This window comes from Nerophis ophidion, linkage group LG07 (assembly GCF_033978795.1).
Source record: "Nerophis ophidion isolate RoL-2023_Sa linkage group LG07, RoL_Noph_v1.0, whole genome shotgun sequence".
NCBI classification, from domain to species: Eukaryota; Metazoa; Chordata; class Actinopteri; order Syngnathiformes; family Syngnathidae; genus Nerophis; species Nerophis ophidion.
In genome coordinates, this window is record NC_084617.1 from 77,817,563 (window position 1) to 77,838,365 (window position 20,803).

At 40.7% G+C, this 20,803-nt stretch overlaps 1 protein-coding gene across 1 annotated transcript; it reads left to right on the forward strand.

The window, feature by feature from the left end:
- Window positions 1-449: 449 nt before the first annotated feature.
- Window positions 450-20,446, forward strand: ggt5a (gamma-glutamyltransferase 5a). The gene is made up of 12 exons (XM_061907186.1): window positions 450-714; window positions 830-957; window positions 1,035-1,130; window positions 5,504-5,690; window positions 10,037-10,197; window positions 10,382-10,528; window positions 12,139-12,269; window positions 15,533-15,717; window positions 15,789-15,880; window positions 17,802-17,908; window positions 18,004-18,114; window positions 19,746-20,446. Exons 1-12 carry the CDS (start codon window positions 548-550, stop codon window positions 19,890-19,892), a joined length of 1,659 nt encoding a protein of 552 aa, XP_061763170.1. The 5' UTR covers window positions 450-547; the 3' UTR covers window positions 19,893-20,446.
- The last annotated feature ends 357 nt before the right edge of the window (window positions 20,447-20,803 follow it).

Below are 20,803 nucleotides of genomic sequence, written 5' to 3' on the forward strand. Positions count from 1 at the left end.
ATATATATATATATATATATATATCTTCAAAGGTACTATTGCTGATGTTGTAAACTCATTAATACTGCGTTTATAAGCTTGCAGTCCATTTTTTCCCATCGGCACGAGTCTTGTGGTCTTCTGTATCTTTTATTGTTTTATTCTATTCTATTGATGTGTTTTTATTTGTAGCATAACTGGATTTTTAAAGTCCTGCAAAAGTGATACACAAAAGGCTGATCTAAAAAATATTCCTCTCCCACTTTAGAGTGTATTTATATATTAGATTTAGATTTAGATGTACTGGGTCATTTAGACATAAAGAAAGTGGAGAATGGCATGACTCACATCAAGTGTTTCACAAGTGGAAATGAGCAAGTTACAACTTCAGGCGGGGGTTGGGCCTAACTTGCAAGTACACGCCCACCTTTTTTGGGGTGTTTATCAACCTCCCAACCTTCCTGTTTGCCATACACCACACACACACACACATGGACACCTTTGACAGGTTGAGGACTAAATGGCATTTGTGATGGCTCCTCAATGATCCCCAAGAAGAGAAGCGGCCATGGCGAGGTCAAAGGTGAGGCTGTACACATGTTGTGCGTTCCTGCTGCTGTGCGCCATCGTCCTGTTGGTGTGCGTCAGTCGACTGATGAGGCGGAAGTGTCCGGAAGGTTCTTTCTCCCACGCCGCGGTGGCCGCAGACTCTTGGACGTGTTCTCAAATTGGACGGTGAGTGGACATCGAGGCTTCCTTTTCAGTGACAGGAAGTACTCCGAGGCCGTGAAAAGAAGCAGAAGGAGATAGTCCCAGAGATGAAGTGATGACATGTTGTGTTCTCTGGCAGGGAGATGCTCCAGAAAGGAGGCTCGGCAGTAGATGGCGCCATTGCTGCGCTGCTCTGCACCTCGCTGATGAACCCGCAGAGCATGGGCCTGGGAGGCGGCGCCATCTTCACAGTGATGGACAGCACAGGTGGCGAGCACATGATTCTCCTCTAACACCGGACCTCCTTCCAAAGGAGCCCACAATAATGTCTGCTCTTTTCAAAGGCAAAGTCCAAATCATCAATTCCAGAGAGCGAGTCCCTGGCAGGTTTAACCCCGACACGCTGAAGTCATGTCCCAAGACCTTCCGCTTCCTCCCAGGTGACATCCTCCCTCCATTAAACTGCTGTCACGTAGGGCAGGGGTGTCCAACCTACTGCCCGCCAACAAGTTATGCAGTAGAGTGTCCGCCCTGCACGCTAGGTCGTGAGTTCAAGTCCTGGATATATAAACAATAGCCATTACTGCCAAAGACCCTCCAACTGATGGAAAGAAGGAACAGGCCCCCCCCCCCCCTACTTTTACAAAGCCCAGAAGCAGTGAAGTTGTCACCTTGTGTTAATGCTAAAGAAAAAGAGAATACAACAAATCCTTTTCAACTTATATTCAATTGAACTGACTGGATGGCAACATGTGCTGCCTAGAATTACTGCCGGGTCAAACTTGTTTAGTGAAATAATTAGCGCATGCTTAGCATTACCGCAGGCTCAGGATTAACGCCGGGTCGAACGCGTTTCGAAAAATATTATTTTTATTAGCGCATGTCTAGAATTTCTGACGGGTCAAACTCGTTTTGCAAAATAATTAGCATATGCCTAGGATTTCCACCGGGTCAAACTCGTCACGTCACGAGTGACACTTCACCTGTCATCATTTTCAAAATGGAGGAGGCTGATTTCAATCATTTGAAATCGCATAAAGGGAAGAAGATTAAGAGCTATTCAGTAGGATTTAAGGTCCAAGCTATTGAATATGCAAAAAAGAACAGTAAGCAGCTATGTTTTATTAATATACCGTAGCTGCGTGTGTCAAATATGAGTCATTAAATGACTCCCGCCTCCTGGTGGTAGAGGGCGCTAGTGATCCTTCTTGCGACTACTCGGCTGCAGAAGAAGTGACAACAAGCAGCAAGAGTTTATTTTTTCCTCTCGCTTGCACTTTTAACATGGAGGATTACATATCTAAAATTAAACAGTTTTCTAAACTGGACTTTCAATCGAAGCAGGAGGTAATAAACGAAGATCTCCATGGAGACAGAGAGACTCTTAAAACTGAAGAAAGATAAGGAAGACTTCTATAAACAAGTTATCGATGCTTTTGATCAGAAGGAGCTGCGCATGGACTTCATTTATAAGTAAAGGTAAGACCATAGTAACGTTTTTTTTATTAAATGTGCTTTTCCTGATGGTATCCTTACATCACACTCAAATTTATAAGCGCAGGCCTAAATTTACCGCATGCCTTTGGTAAGCGCCGGAGAGAGAAGAGGTTTTAAATTAATTAGAGCCCTGGCGGCAATTCAAATAAATACAGTATTCCTTTTTTGGTGGAAAGTCAAAGTGGTCAAGGAAGAGGCTGCGAAGTCGGATCAAGAGGAGAAGAATGCAGATTTATCCTGTACACAACCTTGAGATGTATGGAGTACTTCACACTTTACATAGTACTTCACACTTTACATAGTACTTCACACTTTACATAGTACTTCACACTTTACATAGTACTTCACACTTTACATAGTTTGTCAGTGGGATGCAACATTGTCTTCAGGGCCCCTGATATGAAGAGGATAAGACCCCTTTAAACTCTTGATAATGTAGTTATTTCCAGTTGTTCCTCTGAAGCGTTCTCTTCTTTGTAGTGGTTGCCATGGTGCAGACCATGTAGACGCTGGGGGCCCCGCATGCTGGCTCCACTGCTCTGCCAAGACCACACAGAAAGTATTGAACAAGCATCCAATCATCTTTTCCAAACATGCATCGTGACCTTGTTAGCGGGCTAGAAACAGCGTGACATGTGATCTCCAACTATGAACACAAGGACTGTGTTTTTACTCACTACAATCAACTCGAGATAACTTCGTGAGATAAAAAAAATAGCATGGACCGGACTTTCGTGTTTAGCTCAGTACCTAAAACATATCGTGCTAATAAAACCCAGTAGCAAACAGATCTTCAGCAAACAAGTCTGTATTCTGTCTCACTAGACTGCAAGACTACCATTAACTAATCCAGTGTTTTCGACCACTGTGCCACTGTGCCACTGTCCTGGGGTACAGTCTGGTGTTCTGTGGGAGATTGTCTAATTTCAACTATTTGGGGTGAAAATAGTTTTTGCAAAGCAGTAATTCTAGTCTGCAAATGATGTGTTGTTGTTGAGTGTCGGTGCTGTCTAGAGCTGGGCAGAGTAACCCTGTAATACTCTTCCATACCAGTAGGTGGCAGCCGGTAGCTACTTGCCTTTTAACCTCCAACCTACTCAGTGGTCTAGTGGTTAGAGTGTCTGCCCTGAGATGGGTAGGTTGTGAGTGCAAACCCCAGCCGAGTCATACCAAAGACTATAAAAATGGGAGCCATTACCTCCCTGCTTGGCACTTAGCATCAAGCGTTGGAATTCGGGGTTAAATCACCAAAAATGATTCCTGGGCGTGGCACTGCTGCTGCTCACTGCTCCCCTCACCTCCCAGGGAGTGATCAAGGGTGTTGGGTCAAACGCAAAGAACACCAAAAGTGTGTGTGACAATCATTGGTACTTTAACTTTAACTTTAACTTTGTAGATGTCGGAAACAGCGGGAGGCAGTGTGCAGGTAAAACTGTGTCTAATGTTGAAACCAAAAATAAACAAAAGGTGAGTGCTCCTAACAAGCTTAGGAAAGGTTAAGCAGAACAAAACTAAAACTGAACTGGAAACAAAGTAAACAAAAACAGAATGCTGGACGACAGCAAAGACTTACTGTGGAGCAAAGACGGCGTCCACAAAGTAAAACCGAACATGACATGACAATCAACAATGTCCCCCCCCCCCAAAAAAAGGATAAAAACAAGTGAAATATTCTTGATTGCTAAAACAAAGTAGATGTGGGGAATATCGCTCAAAGGAAGACATGAAACTGCTACAGGAGAATAACAAAAAAAGAGTAAAAGCCACCAAAATAGGAGCGCGAGACAAGAAGTAAAAGACTACACACAGGAAAAGAGTAAAAAAGTGCAAAAGGAAAACAGCAAAAAAAGCTCCAAATAAGTCAGGGTGTGATGTGACAGGTGGTGACAGTACACCTACTTTGAGACAAGAGCTATAGTCATGCATGCTTGCTTATGCTTTAAAGTCATATCCAACAATTGCCCTGCGATGAGGTAGCGACTTGTCCAGGGTGTACCCCGCCTTCCGCCCGATTGTAGCTGAGATAGGCGCCAGCGCCCCCCGCGACCTCGAAAGGGAATAAGCGGTAGAAAATGGATGGATGGATGGATCCAACAATTGCCACAACCACTTTTTACTGTCAACTGAGTTACATTTTTTACTGATTTGTGCTGGTGGTGTGCCTTTGCATTTTTTCTATGAAAAAAATGTGCCTTGGCTCAAAAAAGGTGGAACCACACACATGTATATATATATATATATATATATATATATATATATATATATATATATATATATATATATATATATATAGGTGTGCCCCGCCTTCTGCCCGAATGCAGCTGAGATAGGCTCCAACATGCGGTAGGAAATGCATATATATATATATATATATATATATATATATATATATATATATATATATATATATATATAATGATAGGAAGTCAACATATATATATATATCATTGGCCACCAGATGGCTAGTAATTGGTGGCTATTAGACTGCTGGTTGTTTGTATATTATTTGAGTACACAGCTTCAGACCATATTACTTATCAAACTCCTGCCCTGAAGCTTTTAGAATGTGTAACAGGAACACATTAAAACCCAGGGACATGACTAAAGTGTGAATTGAAACGTTTTCATAGAGAAAACAAAAGTAGCTGAACAAGAAGTAATATAGTTATGTGAAAACAAACATTTCTGAAGGATTTCAAACATGATGTTTCACAGTCAAATTACATTTTAGGATGTGGAAACAGGCAGTAAATTGTAGTTTTTAGTGTTTAATGTTGTTGGCATGAATCGTTTATATTTGGTAAAAAGAGTGAATTTTTACTGTGTGTTACCCAGGGATGCAAATAACATCAATGCAGGGAAATGGTCCAATCCTTGTATGACTGGGACTAATCCTTCAGGAAGACTATTGTTAACGTTGTAGCCCAGAGAGACACTTCTTATATCTCAAATCTCTTCTGCCAAATGTGTCACGATCAGATCAACATTGAAAAGACCGAAGAACTTCATTTTTCAACACAAACTCACCTCAGAAGTGTTGATTGTGGATATAATATATCTTCCTGATTGTGGATATAATATATGTTCCTGATTGTGGATATAATATATGTTCCTGATTGTGGATATAATATATGTTCCTGATTGTGGATATAATATATGTTCCTGATTGTGGATATAATATATGTTCCTGATTGTGGATATAATATATGTTCCTGATTGTGGATATAATATATGTTCCTGATTGTGGATATAATATATGTTCCTGGTTGTGGATATAATATATGTTCCTTTCTCTGACTGACTGTACTTGACGCAGGCGGCCAGTGGGTGGGAATCCCAGGAGAAATCCGAGGCTATGAAGAAGCCCACCGGCTGTATGGCAAGTTGCCGTGGGCCAGCCTCTTCCAACCCAGCATCCGGCTGGCCAGACAAGGGATCCCCATTTCACAAATCCTGGGTCAATACATTCCTTTGAGTGACAGCAATGAGTCGCAGCCACTGCGGTGAGATCCTCCAAACACAACCATGACTAATCTCATCTAAAGTGATGAACAAACTCGGCTAAAACTCTCAACAGGCTAACACTCAGCATGCTGGCAAGATAGCGCCAAATAATCCATGACTTTTATTACTTTATTACTTTATTAAAGATCCCCATTTGTCTACATTGCAGTGGAGATTATTCTTCCTGGGGTCCAGGCAAAGAAACATCACACGATCACAAAACCAAGGATTACAATGCAGTACAACATGATCAAAGAATATAATGTCGTAATACAAAAATAGCAACGAAGAACCAAAAAAAAAACACAATAACTTTGAGTTTATGTGAAAATGTTCATACTAAAAAGAGCAATATAAAAATTCATATATAAACCTTTTTTTGCAAAAATAAAACAAAGAACCAATGGCCCAAAATAAACACATTTGTGTACCAAAGACAAACATATAAGTGAGGAAAAAAGTACCATCCATCCATTTTGTACTGCTTGTCCCATAATCAATAAAATAATCAATAATCAATAAAACCATGACATCAGGTACAATCTAGAATGATCTCTTGTATGACTACGAAATTGGCTGAAATGCTAACATCCATCCATCCATTTTCTACCGCTTATTCCCTTTTGGGGTCGCGGGGGGCACTGGTGGTCATCTCAGCTACAATCGGGCGGAAGGCGGCGTACACCCTGGACAAGTCGCCACCTCATCACAGGGCCAACACAGATAGACAGACAACATTCACACTCACATTCACACACTAACATGCTGATGTTAATTTATCTTTATTTATTTATTCATCATTTATATGTTTTATAGAAGATGGTTTTAGTCTTGATTGTGGATGAAAAATATTTGCTGTAATAAATATATTTATTTATTTGCAGTTAGTAATATTTTTTTTTTAAATATGTAAAAAAAATCATGTATTGAATACACTTTAAAGGAGGGGTTTTAAACCAGGGGGCCATTCAAATATTAAAACTGAATTATTAATCTTACTCTAACCCAGAGGTGACAAACATACCTTGAACAAGTTTTATCCGGCTAAGTATAAAAATCAACCTGAAATTTTTGAATGAAAGAAACTGCTGTTCTAAATGTGTCCACCAGATGTCGCAATAGCAATTGTTTGTATCTTTGTAGATGATGCTACATATGTACAAAATAGAGCACAAGATGTTAGTACATCAGTGGAGGAAAATGAGCAAACTACATAAATAACATCCTGTAATTTGATTTTCATATTATTTTTTTATATTCATAGTCTGAAAATAAAACCAATGAGCTGACTGATGAACATTATCACATCATTTTATTAAGAAAATATAAGTAACGACAAATAAAGATGTAGCAGAAAATGTGTAAAAAAGTGTAGAAAATTCCCCAAATTATGATTTGTACAATTTCAGAATGTGATTGTTCTATTTTTAAACAAAGAAAACAATCTGAAGTTGTTGTTTTTTTAAAGTTATGGTGCCGTGATTCTACCAGTCGGGCCCACTTGGGAGTAGACTAGTCTCCATGTGGCCCCCCATCTAAGATGACTTGGACACCCCTGCTCTAACCCATTTACAGTTTAACAGGATTAACTTCGTCAAATGACATTCAACCATTTGTTAATCACAAAGATAATGGTGAAGGTTTGTGGCAGGCTGATTACAAAATAAAACTAATCAAATATACTGCAAAAGAAAGGATTTCTAAAAACTGATAACAAATAAATGTACAAACAATTATGCACTGCTGGAATAAATACATTAGTAATAATGTATGTTTCTTAAATAAACATTCAATAAAATTAAAGTGCAAATGAAGAAAAAACGTGAGTGTGTAAAAAGTGGAATTGTCTATTCCACATGACTAAGGCTGTGGCCCAAATGGACCGCAGCTGAGAAAGACATTTATGAGGACTTTCTAGGGGGCGCTCACGCTCCAACAATAGGAGGGTTTCAAAATGACGTCACATCCGTTTTTCTTCTTGGCAGCTTAATCCACACGCTGGTCGAGCAAGTTGAGCGCAGCATTAAAACAAGTGAGAGTGAGTGTAGAGTCCGAGCAGCAAATACTGTATTCTTGTTCTGTTCCTGGGTGTTGCAGACCTTCAAACAGAGAGATAAGAAAGAGCTTTCATAGAGTTCTGAAAAAATTGGTTCATAATGGTAATAAAGTCAGAGAAAAAAAAAAGTGCGTTGAAGGAAATAACTCTTAAACATATCACTGCCATCATCATGCGGAATACAATCGGATCGCTCGTGTCTGCAGTGATCACTTTGTAAAATGTTTGTTTGAACATTTGATTTGTTTGACAAACTTTCTGTGATGCAATCCACTTTATTCTTTGCCATATCAGTAGTGGTTGATAATAGAACTAAAAGTGAAGAAATGACAACAGATCACATTAGTTTTTAGTTGTTTTGTGGTTGCTGTGCCTAAACATAACTACCAAGACCTGCTTGTGCAAATCAACTCCCGTCATGTTAAGTCCTAGAAATAAATATTGCGATTGTTGGTCCAAATCATCGTATTTTTTTTAACAGAAACAAAAAGCTTGGTTGCTGTTGTGTGGTAAAGCCAAGTGCTTTATTCCACACAGATGAACACATTATTGCAGTCACATCACATACTTCACGTCATAAAAACTACTGCAGACATGAATGTATGAGACTAATAATAAATGTAGCAGGAAATCAACTGCAAACAAACTTCCTTTTTCTCATTAGCATCACGAGCACAGCAGCACGGCATTCGTTCTGAAGAATTTGGAGGTAGTCCTCCTTTTTTATTGTCCCATTTACTCTCTGTAAAGCAGCACTTCCATTGGCAGCAAAACAGACCCAGAGCATAATACTACCACCACCATGCTTGACGGTAGGTGTGGTGTTCCTGGGATTAAAGGCCTCACCTTTTCTCCTCCAAACATATTGCTGGGTATTGTGGCCAAACAGCTCAACTTTTGTTTCATCTGACCACAGAATTCTCCTCCACAAGGTCTTATCTTTGTCCATGTGGTGTCAGATGAAACAAAAATCTAGAATCAACTTTTACATACTCCAAGGCGATGCAGCAGCTCACCGGCAGTTGCCGAGCTGCTAAAAGTACTTTCTGTATGTTAGCACTCATAATACCAACGTCACTAATACTTATTTTTCAGGTCATCAGTTATAAATCTAGTATTGATGGCAGGTTTTACATGTTTTATTAGAGGGTTTATGTGCACAATATATTACTCCCATTAGCTTCATGGCAGCACACTGGCAGAGGGGTTAGTGCATGTGCCTCACAATACCAAGGTCCTAAGTTGTCCTGAGTTCAATCCCGGCCTCGGGATCTTTCTGTGTGGAGTTTGCATGTTCTCCCCGTGACTGCGTGGGTTCTACTCCGGCTTCCTCCCACCTCCAAAGACATGCACCTGGGGATAGGCCCCTCCCACCTCTGAAGACATGCACCTGGGTATAGGCCCCTCCCACCTCTGAAGACATGCACCTGGGTATAGGCCCCTCCCACCTCCAAAGACATGCACCTGGGTATAGGCCCCTCCCACCTCCAAAGACATGCACCTGGGGATAGGCCCCTCCCACCTCCAAAGACATGCACCTGGGGATAGGTTGATTGGCAACACTAAATGGTCCCTAGTGTGTGAATGTTGTCTGTCTGTCTGTGTTGGCCCTGTGATGAGGTGGCGACTTGTCCAGGGTGTACATCGCCTTCCGCCCGATTGTAGCTGAGATAGGCTCCAGCGCCCCGCGTTACTCCAAAGGGAATAAGCGGTAGAAAATGGATGGATGGATGGATGGATAGCTTCATGGCAGCACGGTGGTACAGGGGGTAGTGCATGTGCCTCACAATACGAAGGTCCTAAGTTGTCCTGGGTTCAGCGACTCCCCGTGACCCCGATCGGGACAAGCGGTAGAAAATGGATGGATGGGCATTAGCTTCATCGTTAGCCACCTCATACTTGCCACATATTATGAATTATAATGCACAAAAAAATAAAAACATATGTGGTCTTGTCTCACATACAGATTGGGAATGAGAGGAAAAATTCCCCAAATAGTGCAGTTCCTCTTTCATCTTCCTATCCATGACAGTAAAATCTTTAGGATGAGTTTGACTTTTTATTGTGCAACTCGCAAGCTTTACTGAGCAGTTACTTTCTTCCGTGGTAAATGACCATGTTGTTTTTGTTACGGGGCGGGCCATGATGAGTAGGTTTGCCTCGGGCCCCCACATGACTCAACACGGCCCCGCTAACAAAGACACTTCTGGAAAGCATTATCATCTTTGAATGAGGTACCACCGCAGATCCTTCATTGATCCCATGTTGGACTCTTCTTTTGTCCTGCAGGGAGTTGTTCTCGGATAAAAATGGAAAGCTACTGCAAACGGGGGATGTTGTGAAATACGAGACTCTGGCCGATACGTTGGCGACCATCGCAGATCTGGGAGCAGACGCTTTCTACACTGGGAAAATTGCAGAAGATTTGATCCGTGACATTCAGGAGGCAGGTATTGTCAGAGGAATTCAATTACGATCCATTTTGCACTCATTTCACGTATCTGCCAGGCAACGGGATCTCATTAGCAACGAGCCAATCCATTTTCCTCACAATTGGCAGCCGCCATCCATTCCAGGCTGAAATTGCTGTGGCGCCTTTTGCTGAGTGGAACCATTTGCTGTGGTGCTTTTCAGGGGGATCACTGACGTTGCAGGACATGGCCTCCTACCGAGCCGTGGTGAGCCATGCATGGAACATTACCCTGGGGGAGTACCAGATGTACACGCCCCCGCCCCCTGCAGGGGGGATCCCCCTCAGCCTGGTCCTCAACATCATGAAAGGTTGCTGCTACTCAAAGGCACACATCTGCACGGCAGACACACTTTGAAGTCTGACACTAGTGTAAATACATGTGGCACATATGCACTTTAACACTTGAATGTGCTGAAAGCCAGTGGATACGTGACTAGGGTTGCGAAGTTCCAGGAATATTCAAAATTGGGAATTAAGGGGAAATTAATGGGAATAAACATTGAATGCAACATGCTAGATCTTGCAGCATAATTATTAGCTATAACAACCTGATTTAATACAAATTCAGTTGGATTTCAACCCTTCACTGTGCATTCCTCCATCACATATATGTGGCACATATGCATGGCAGTCTAACACTTTAGCATGCTGCTGCATATGAGCTGAAAGTGACTAGGGTTGCGAAATTCCAGGAATATTCAAAGTTGGAAACTTTCCATGGGCATTAACGAGAATATATTTGAATCAACAGGAGTTAATGGGAAATTGTCAGGTTCAAACACTGATGACATTTATTAAACAGACGAGAAGCAAGGAATCATGCAGAGACAGTGTTCAATTTAGCTCAAAAGGAGAGCGCATGGTGCTACACACTTAGTCACAGTCTCGCCCTACGCTCTAAGGTTCAGCACCCGTGTCCCTCTTTTTATTCAGAGTTCCATAGTCAACATCACTGAGGCCGCCTCTAAAAGGAGTGGTCACATATACTATGCAGAACAGGTCCAGGACACACAGTACATGACGGAATGGGCTAGGGGCCTTGTGATTTCGCCTTGTCTCTGCTTCGTCTGCGTGTTGTCATCTTACCATGAATTGATTAACGTGGACCCCGACTTAAACAAGTTGAAAAACTTATTGGGGTGTTACCATTTAGTGGTCAATTGTACGGAATATGTACTGTACTGTGCAATCTATTCATAAAAGTATCAATCAATCAATCTTCGTTGAGGTCCTCTAAGTCCTTGGCTGTTAGCGGGCTAAAACAAAGATAACATCTGTGGCTGAGGTCACCCCTCACACAAAAAGTTTTGTCTTAACATAGATTAGAAAAAGTCTAACTTGAGCACAATAGCTAATAACTAAAGCATTGGACTTTAAGCATACTAAAGTTAGTGTGATAATATATACATCATTATTTTAACAGAAATGAATGGGAATAAACATTGAATGCAACATGCTAGATCTTGCAGCTTTGATTATTAGCTAAAACAACCTGATTTAATGCAAATTCAGTAGAATTTCAACCCTGCACTGTGCATTCCTCCATCACATGATGGGATAATTGGCAGCATGCTACACACTACAGCAGGGCTCTTGAGGCCACACTAGTTTGAGCCCAAGGACTTCATCCAGTCAGGTAAGTGTTGATGATATGACTTCTTTTCAAAGACTTCTCCAATTGTTCAGCTGACTATTTGCATCTGTGTGTGCATCATTGAATTAGTCTTTTACAAGCTTCTCTTCTTATTCCACAGAATGAGATGGACCGTGTCCAACTTTGAATTATTTACAAGTGTTCAGTTTCCAAACTTCCCGTGGTAAATTTCCGGAAAGTTTCTGGAAATTTACGGGAAACATTCCACCCCTTCCTTTGCGAGCCGATACGTGACCACGCACTTTGTGTGACTTTCTCTTACAGGATACGACCCCAATCCGGCATCTCTGAGAGGTGAAGAAAAAACGCTGTTTTACCATCGCTATGTTGAAGCACTGAAGTTTGCTAATGGATTAAAGCGACATATCCGCGATCCTCAGTTCAGCTCGGGAGAAGTAAGTTGAATCAATGCAAGGAAGAAGTTCATCCTGGGGCAGAAAGACTAAACATACCAGAGCTGCTATTTAGTCCTTCACGTACCCGCCCCTTAAAGGGGAAATACAGTTTTGTTGTTTATATACACGTGTATTTCCCTTTTCTGTTGGCTCTAAATATTCAAACAAACAATCAATCAATGTTTACTTATGTAGCCCTAAATCACTAGTGTCTCAAAGGGCTGCACAAACCACTACGACATCCTCGGTAGGCCCACATAAGGGCAAGGAAAACTCACACCCAGTGGGACGTCGGTGACAATGATGACTATGAGAACCTTGGAGAGGAGGAAAGCAATGGATGTCGAGCAGGTCTAACATGATACTGTGAAAGTTCAATCCATAATGGATCCAACACAGTCGCGAGAGTCCAGTCCAAAGCGGATCCAACACAGCAGCGAGAGTCCCGTTCACAACGGAGCCAGCAGGAAACCATCCCAAGCGGAGGCGGATCAGCAGCGCAGAGATGTCCCCAGCCGATACACAGGCAAGCAGTACATGGCCACCGGATCGGACCGGACCCCCTCCACAAGGGAGAGTGGGACATAGGAGAAAAAGAAAAGAAACGGCAGATCAACTGGTCTAAAAAGGGAGTCTATTTAAAGGCTAGAGTATACAAATGAGTTTTAAGGTGAGACTTAAATGCTTCTACTGAGGTGGCATCCCGAACTGTTACCGGGAGGGCATTCCAGAGTACTGGAGCCCGAACGGAAAACGCTCTATAGCCCGCAGACTTTTTTTGGGCTTTAGGAATCACTAATAAGCCGGAGTCCTTTGAAGGCAGGTTTCTTGCCGGGACATATGGTACAATACAATCGGCAAGATAGGATGGAGCTAGACCGTGTAGTATTTTATACGTAAGTAGTAAAACCTTAAAGTCACATCTTAAGTGCACAGGAAGCCAGTGCAGGTGAGCCAGTATAGGTATATATGTATGTATATATGTATATAAAGGTATATACAGTATAGGTATATATGTATGTATATATGTATATAAAGGTATATACAGTATAGGTATATATGTATATAAAGGTATATACAGTATAGGTATATATGTATGTATATATGTGTATAAAGGTATATACAGTATAGGTATATATGTATGTATATATGTATATAAAGGTAAATACAGTATAGGTATATATGTATGTATATATGTATATAAAGGTATATACAGTATAGGTATATGTATGTATGTATATATGTATATAAAGGTATATACAGTATAAGTATATATGTATGTATATATGTATATAAAGGTATATACAGTATAGGTATATATGTATGTATATATGTATATAAAGGTATATACAGTATAAGTATATATGTATGTATATATGTATATAAAGGTATATACAGTATAGGTATATATGTATGTATATATGTACATAAAGGTATATACAGTATAGGTATATATGTATGTATATATGTATATAAAGGTATATACAGTATAGGTATATATGTATGTATATATGTATATAAAGGTATATACAGTATAGGTATATATGTATGTATATATGTATATAAAGGTATATACAGTATAGGTATATGTATGTATGTATATATGTATATAAAGGTATATACAGTATAGGTATATATGTATGTATATATGTATATAAAGGTATATACAGTATAGGTATATATGTATGTATATATGTATATAAAGGTATATACAGTATAGGTATATATGTATGTATATATGTATATAAAGGTATATACAGTATAGGTATATATGTATGTATATATGTATATAAAGGTATATACAGTATAGGTATATATGTATGTATATATGTATATAAAGGTATATACAGTATAGGTATATATGTATGTATATATGTATATAAAGGTACATACAGTATAGGTATATATGTATGTATATATGTATATAAAGGTATATACAGTACAGGTATATATGTATGTATATATCTATATAAAGGTATATACAGTACAGGGATATATGTATGTATATATGTATATAAAGGTATATACAGTATAGGTATATATGTATGTATATATGTATATAAAGGTATATACAGTATAGGTATATATGTATGTATATATGTATATAAAGGTATATACAGTATAGGTATATGTATGTATGTATATATGTATATAAAGGTATATACAGTATAGGTATATATGTATGTATATATGTATATAAAGGTATATACAGTATAGGTATATATGTATGTATATATGTATATAAAGGTATATACAGTATAGGTATATATGTATGTATATATGTATATAAAGGTATATACAGTATAGGTATATATGTATGTATATATGTATATAAAGGTATATACAGTATAGGTATATATGTATGTATATATGTATATAAAGGTATACACAGTATAGGTATATATGTATGTATATATGTATATAAAGGTATATACAGTATAGGCGTAATGTGATCAAACTTTCTTGTTCTTGTCAAAAGTCTAGCAGCCGCATTTTGTACCAACTGTAATCTTTTAATGCTAGACATGGGGAGACCCCAAAATAATACGTTACAGTAATCGAGACGAGACGTAACAAACGCATGGATAATGATCTCAGCGTCTTTAGTGGACAGAATGGAGCGAATTTTAGTGATATTACGGAGATGAAAGAAGGCCGTTTTAGTAACGCTTTTAATGTGAGACTCAAAGGAGAGAGTTGGGTGGAAGATAATACCCAGATTCTTTACCGAGTCGCCTTGTTTAAAACATCTAAAAAATGTCTGTGTTTGTGTAAAATAAAGTCAACCCAATAGTTGGGTTATGAACCAACCGACATTGAGTTAGCTTATCTCAGCTTTTGTGTTGAATAATTGAACCCCACAGTTTGGTTTGGAATAACCCAAGATTAAGTTATGAAAACTTAACTTTTTGGTTAAATAATTCAACGCAAAAGTTGGGTTAAAATAACTCAAATAAGGGGTTCGTCCTCTCCTGAACCAGCAGTTGAGGTAAAATGGGGACATTTTTCATCCCGACGTTTTTTAGTGTGTGAAAGGCAGAGGTGAAGCGACAGCAGGTCTTCAGTCCCAGGTTCCCAGAATCAGTGTGAGCGGGCTTAGACTGAGAGTGGCTTTAGAAGACATTGATCCAAAGCTCACGTGGTTGGTGAAAATAAGAGAGGGGCTTTAAGACAAAGCGGCGTCTAATAAAAGCTGCCTTGCAGCGCTGAGATAAAACCACCAGCAGATTCATGGTTCCTGCAACAATCTGTCCTTCTTACAGCTGCCAAGGAAATTCACAGAGGAGAGCTTTGCCAATCACATCCGCAGTTTGATTAGTGATGACAGGACGCACGAGGCCCAGTACTACAACATCACGCCCTACTTGGACGGTGTCGGCACCACCCATGTGTCGGTGCTGGCGCAGGACGGCACGGCCGTGTCCGTCACCAGCAGCATCAACCACATGTCAGTGCACTCAGCGCCCGTCTTCTTTGCAGCTCTGCATGTTCAAGCTTCTTCCTTCCTTCTACTCACAGATTTGGTGCAAAAATATTTTCCCCAACAACCGGAGTTATCCTCAACAATCAGTTGTCGGACTTCTGCGGGAAAGTTGATCGTTTCTATGCAGGTAAGCCCAACTATACTCATTTTTCACATTTTGTTATGTTACAGCTGCATTCCAAAATAGATGGTGGTGGTGGTAGTATTATGCTCTGGGCCTGTTTTGCTGCCAATGGAAGTGCTGACAATGAAAAAGGAGGATTAGCTCCAAATTGTTCAGGACAACCTACCTAAATCATCAGAGGGGAGGTTGGGTCTTGGGTGCAGTTTGGTGTTCCAACAGGACAATGAGTCCAAACACACCTCCATCCATCCATTTTCTACCGCTTATTCCCTTTCGGGGTCGCGGGGGGCACTGGCGCCTATCTCAGCTACAATCGGGCGGAAGGCGGCGTACACCCTGGACAAGTCGCCACCTCATCGCAGGGCCAACACCGATAGACAGACAACATTCACACTCACATTCACACACTAGGGACCATTTAGTGTTGCCAATCAACCTATCCCCAGGTGCATGTCTTTGGAGGTGGGAGGGGCCTATCCCCAGGTGCATGTCTTTGGAGGTGGGAGGGGCCTATCCCCAGGTGCATGTCTTTGGAGGTGGGAGGAAGCCGGAGTACCCGGAGGGAACCCACGCATTCACGGGGAGAACATGCAAACTCCACACAGAAAGATCCCGAGCCTGGATTTGAACCCAGGACTGCAGGACCTTCGTATTGTGAGGCAGACGCACTAACCCCTCTGCCACCGTGAAGCCCCCCAAACCAAACACACCTCAAAAGTGGTAAAACGATGGCTAAATCAGGCTAGAAGGAAGATTTTAGAATGGCCTTCCCAAAGTCCTGACTTAAAGGTGTGGACAATGCTGAAGAAACAAGTCCATGTCAGAAAAGCAACACATTTAGCTGAACTGCACAAATTGTGTCGAGAGGAGTGGTCAAAAATTCAAGCAGAGGCTTGTGGATGGCAACCAGAAGCACCTTATTGCAGTCAAATGAAATATATTGCGGGTTTTGAACTCACAACCTACCGATCTCAGGGCGGACACTCTAACCACTGGGCCACTGAGTAGGTTATTGAAAGTAACTTCACTGCCATGGGACCAACCAAGCTGGTGGCGTGGTGGTGAAAAAGACTTGAGGCTGTACTTGCTGTCAAAGGTGCATCAACAAAGTATTCAGCAAAGACTGGAAATACTCACGCACATCCATCCATCCATTTTCTACCGCTTATTCCCTTTGGGGTCGCGGGGGGCGCTGTTACCTATCTCAGCTACTATCGGGTGTAAGGCGGTGTACACCCTGGACAAGTCGCCACCTCATCACAGATAGACGGACAACATTCACACACTAGGGACCATTTAGTTTTGCCAATCAACCTATCCCCAGGTGCATGTCTTTGGAGGTGGGAGGGGCCTATCCCCAGGTGCATGTCTTTGGAGGTGGGAGGGGCCTATCCCCAGGTGCATGTCTTTGGAGGTGGGAGGGGCCTATCCCCAGGTGCATGTCTTTGGAGGTGGGAGGGGCCTATCCCCAGGTACATGTCTTTGGAGGTGGGAGGGGCCTATCCCCAGGTACATGTCTTTGGAGGTGGGAGGGGCCTATCCCCAGGTGCATGTCTTCGGAGGTGGGAGGAAGCTGGAGTAGAACCCACACATTTACGGGGAGAACATGCAAACTCCACACAGAAAGATGCCGAGCCCTGGATTGACCCTAGGACTACTCAGGACCTTCGTATTGTGAGGCAGTTGTATTTGTCTATTCTGAATGCATTAAGAATAGACATAATGAATTTTGAGGACAAAAATAAACGTATCCATTCTGGAATAAAGCTGTAGCCTAAGAAATACTTTCTGGATGCACTGTTTCCTTAACAGCTGCGATCCAGGGCCAGAAGACGTCTGCTGATTGCACGTCTCGTCATTTTCTTTGCATATTTTCACATTGATTAGCATGAATATTGCGTGAAGGCCTTTGTTCTGTTCGCAGGGGAGCAGCCCCCCTCATCCATGGTCCCCGCCGTGCTCAGGTCCAAGTCCAAGACGCTGGTGATTGGCTCAACTGGTTCCACTATGATCACGACAGCCGTGGCCTCTGTAGGTGTCCTGGACAGCCCCCCCCCCCCAGTCCATCATTTGCAGCACACTCTCCTCATGACCTGGCCTCTTCATCATCGCCTTCTTCCTTCCAGACAATCATCAACCACCTGTGGTTTGGAAAGAGCCTCAAGGAGGCCATTGCTGCACCCGTTGTTTTTGTGGACTCTGACAATGCGGTGAAGTTTGAACCCAACTTCGATACGGTAACTCACTGAATACATGCTTTTTTTGTAACCCACCAAACTGCATTATGTCCACATGTTCATTTTAATGTCAGAAGACAAAGTCAGAAACAAATACAAGCAGACAGAATAGAAATTAAAGAAGTAATTCAACCCAAATGTTTAAGTATAATGACTGATGATAAATTGAACTGCAAATCTCATGTAAAAAAATCTACAACATAAAGTAGCAAGAAACACGACAATAATGAATAAAGCAAAACATGTTCTGGACCAAAAGTCACTTTATATTCTCTACTGCTAACTTGTGTTTCATATCTGGGTTATTATGCAGAAATATTGGGAAATAACTACAACTGTGTGCTTTATTCATTAACAGTGTTACAAAAAAGATCAGTTAGAAAAATACATCATATTGGATATAGAGAACATCAACAACAATCCAAAATACTGAAATTCCAGGACGTAGTGAGTTTGCAAACAGCTAAAATGATACACAAAGTAAACTATAACCTGCTAGCCAAGAATGTACAACCATTCTTCTCAACTAAAGAGGAGAAATATAACCTTACAGAAAAATGCAATTTAAAACATTTGTATGCACAAACAACACTTAAGACCTTCAGTATATCTGTTTGTGGAATTTAATGATGGAATGGATGAAGCAAAGCAATCTATTCATTTTCAAGATAATCTTACTCATCTCACCAAATGGAATGTGCATGTGTGATGTATCATGTTGTGTGCATGCATGTGTGATGTATCATGTTGTATGCATGCATGTGTGATGTATCATGTTGTATGCATGCATGTGTGATGTATCATGTTGTATGCATGCATGTGTGATGTATCATGTTGTATGCATGCATGTGTGATGTATCATGTTGTATGCATGCATGTGTGATGTATCATGTTGGATGCATGCATGTGTGATGTATCATGTTGTATGCATGCATGTGTGATGTATCATGTTGTATGCATGCATGTGTGATGTATCATGTTGTATGCTTGCATGTGTGATGTATCATGTTGTATGCATGCATGTGTGATGTATCATGTTGTATGCATGCATGTGTGATGTATCATGTTGTATGCATGCATGTGTGATGTATCATGTTGTATGCATGCATGTGTGATGTATCATGTTGTATGCATGCATGTGTGATGTATCATGTTGTATGCATGCATGTGTGATGTATCATGTTGTATGCATGCATGTGTGATGTATCATGTTGTATGCATGCATGTGTGATGCATCATGTTGTATGCATGCATGTGTGATGTATCATGTTGTATGCATGCATGTGTGATGTATCATGTTGTATGCATGCATGTGTGATGTATCATGTTGTATGCATGCATGTGTGATGTATCATGTTGTATGCATGCATGTGTGATGTATCATGTTGTATGCATGCATGTGTGATGTATCATGTTGTATGCATGCATGTGTGATGTATCATGTTGTATGCATGCATGTGTGATGTATCATGTTGTATGCATGCATGTGTGATGTATCATGTTGTATGCATGCATGTGTGATGTATCATGTTGTATGCATGCATGTGTGATGTATCATGTTGCATGCATGCATGTTCCAAATAAAGTCACAGTCGAACTGAAGTCAAGTCAAGTTTGATGTTGTCTTGCAGGAAGTAGTAGAGGCTCTGAAAGCCCTGGGACACGTGCATAAAAGTGCCAAGAAGTTCTACAACGTGGTCAACGCTGTGGAGGCGGAGGATGGCTGCATCTGTGCCGTGTCTGATGCCAGGAAGCTGGGTGAAGCAGCAGGTTACTGACACCATGTGACAGTAACAATGGATACGCTATATTTGTGTCACGCAAAAAATCTGCAACATGTACTGCAACCATGGATTTGAAATAGGAACGTCCCTCTACAACTTTTTCCACTTGTGATGTACTGATATTGGAACCTTGACTGGTGGCCTATGTTAATATTTATCCAAAACAATATAAGATGGAATCATATATAAATGTGTTACTTTGTTAGAAAAAGGTTGATTAAGCAAAACAAGTCAAACAGAGTTCTATGGGAGGTATGAAAAACACTAGCCTATTTATTATTAACCATCTGGAATGGATTTATGCTGTCTTTGAACTGGAGTGGTAATTGTATTTTTGCTGCCACCTTGTGGCCACAATATTTCATTAAGTTTAGCTCATGACGCAGTAAACTGACTTGTTTGTTACTGGATACTTTATAATATGCTTCTGCCTGGGAGACTTTGGATGTGCACCTACTATGCCACAATAAATATTTGAGACTTGTTGATATTGACAAAGATGTTGTTTTTGACTGCAATATTGTTCAGTAAAAGACAATTATTACATACTTCTTGCTTGATTGCCTTTGTGTGCTTTGTTGTTGTTTAGCTGCAAGCTTCTATAGTGACCTTTATTAAAACCCACCATGTTTACCTTTTTAAATGACTTGACTAAAATACAAGAAACAAACAACCTTGTGTGTTTATTGCAAAAGCTAAAGTTGGCAGTGCAGTATGCACCTTAAATAAAAATAGAATACAATGCAAATCCTTTTCAACTTATATTCCATTGAATAGACTCCAAAGACAAAATACTTAACGTTCGAACTGAGAAACAGGTTAATACCAAAGACTATACAAATGGGAGCCATTACCTCCCTGCCTGGCACTCAGCATCAAGGCTTGGAATTGGGGGTTAAATCACC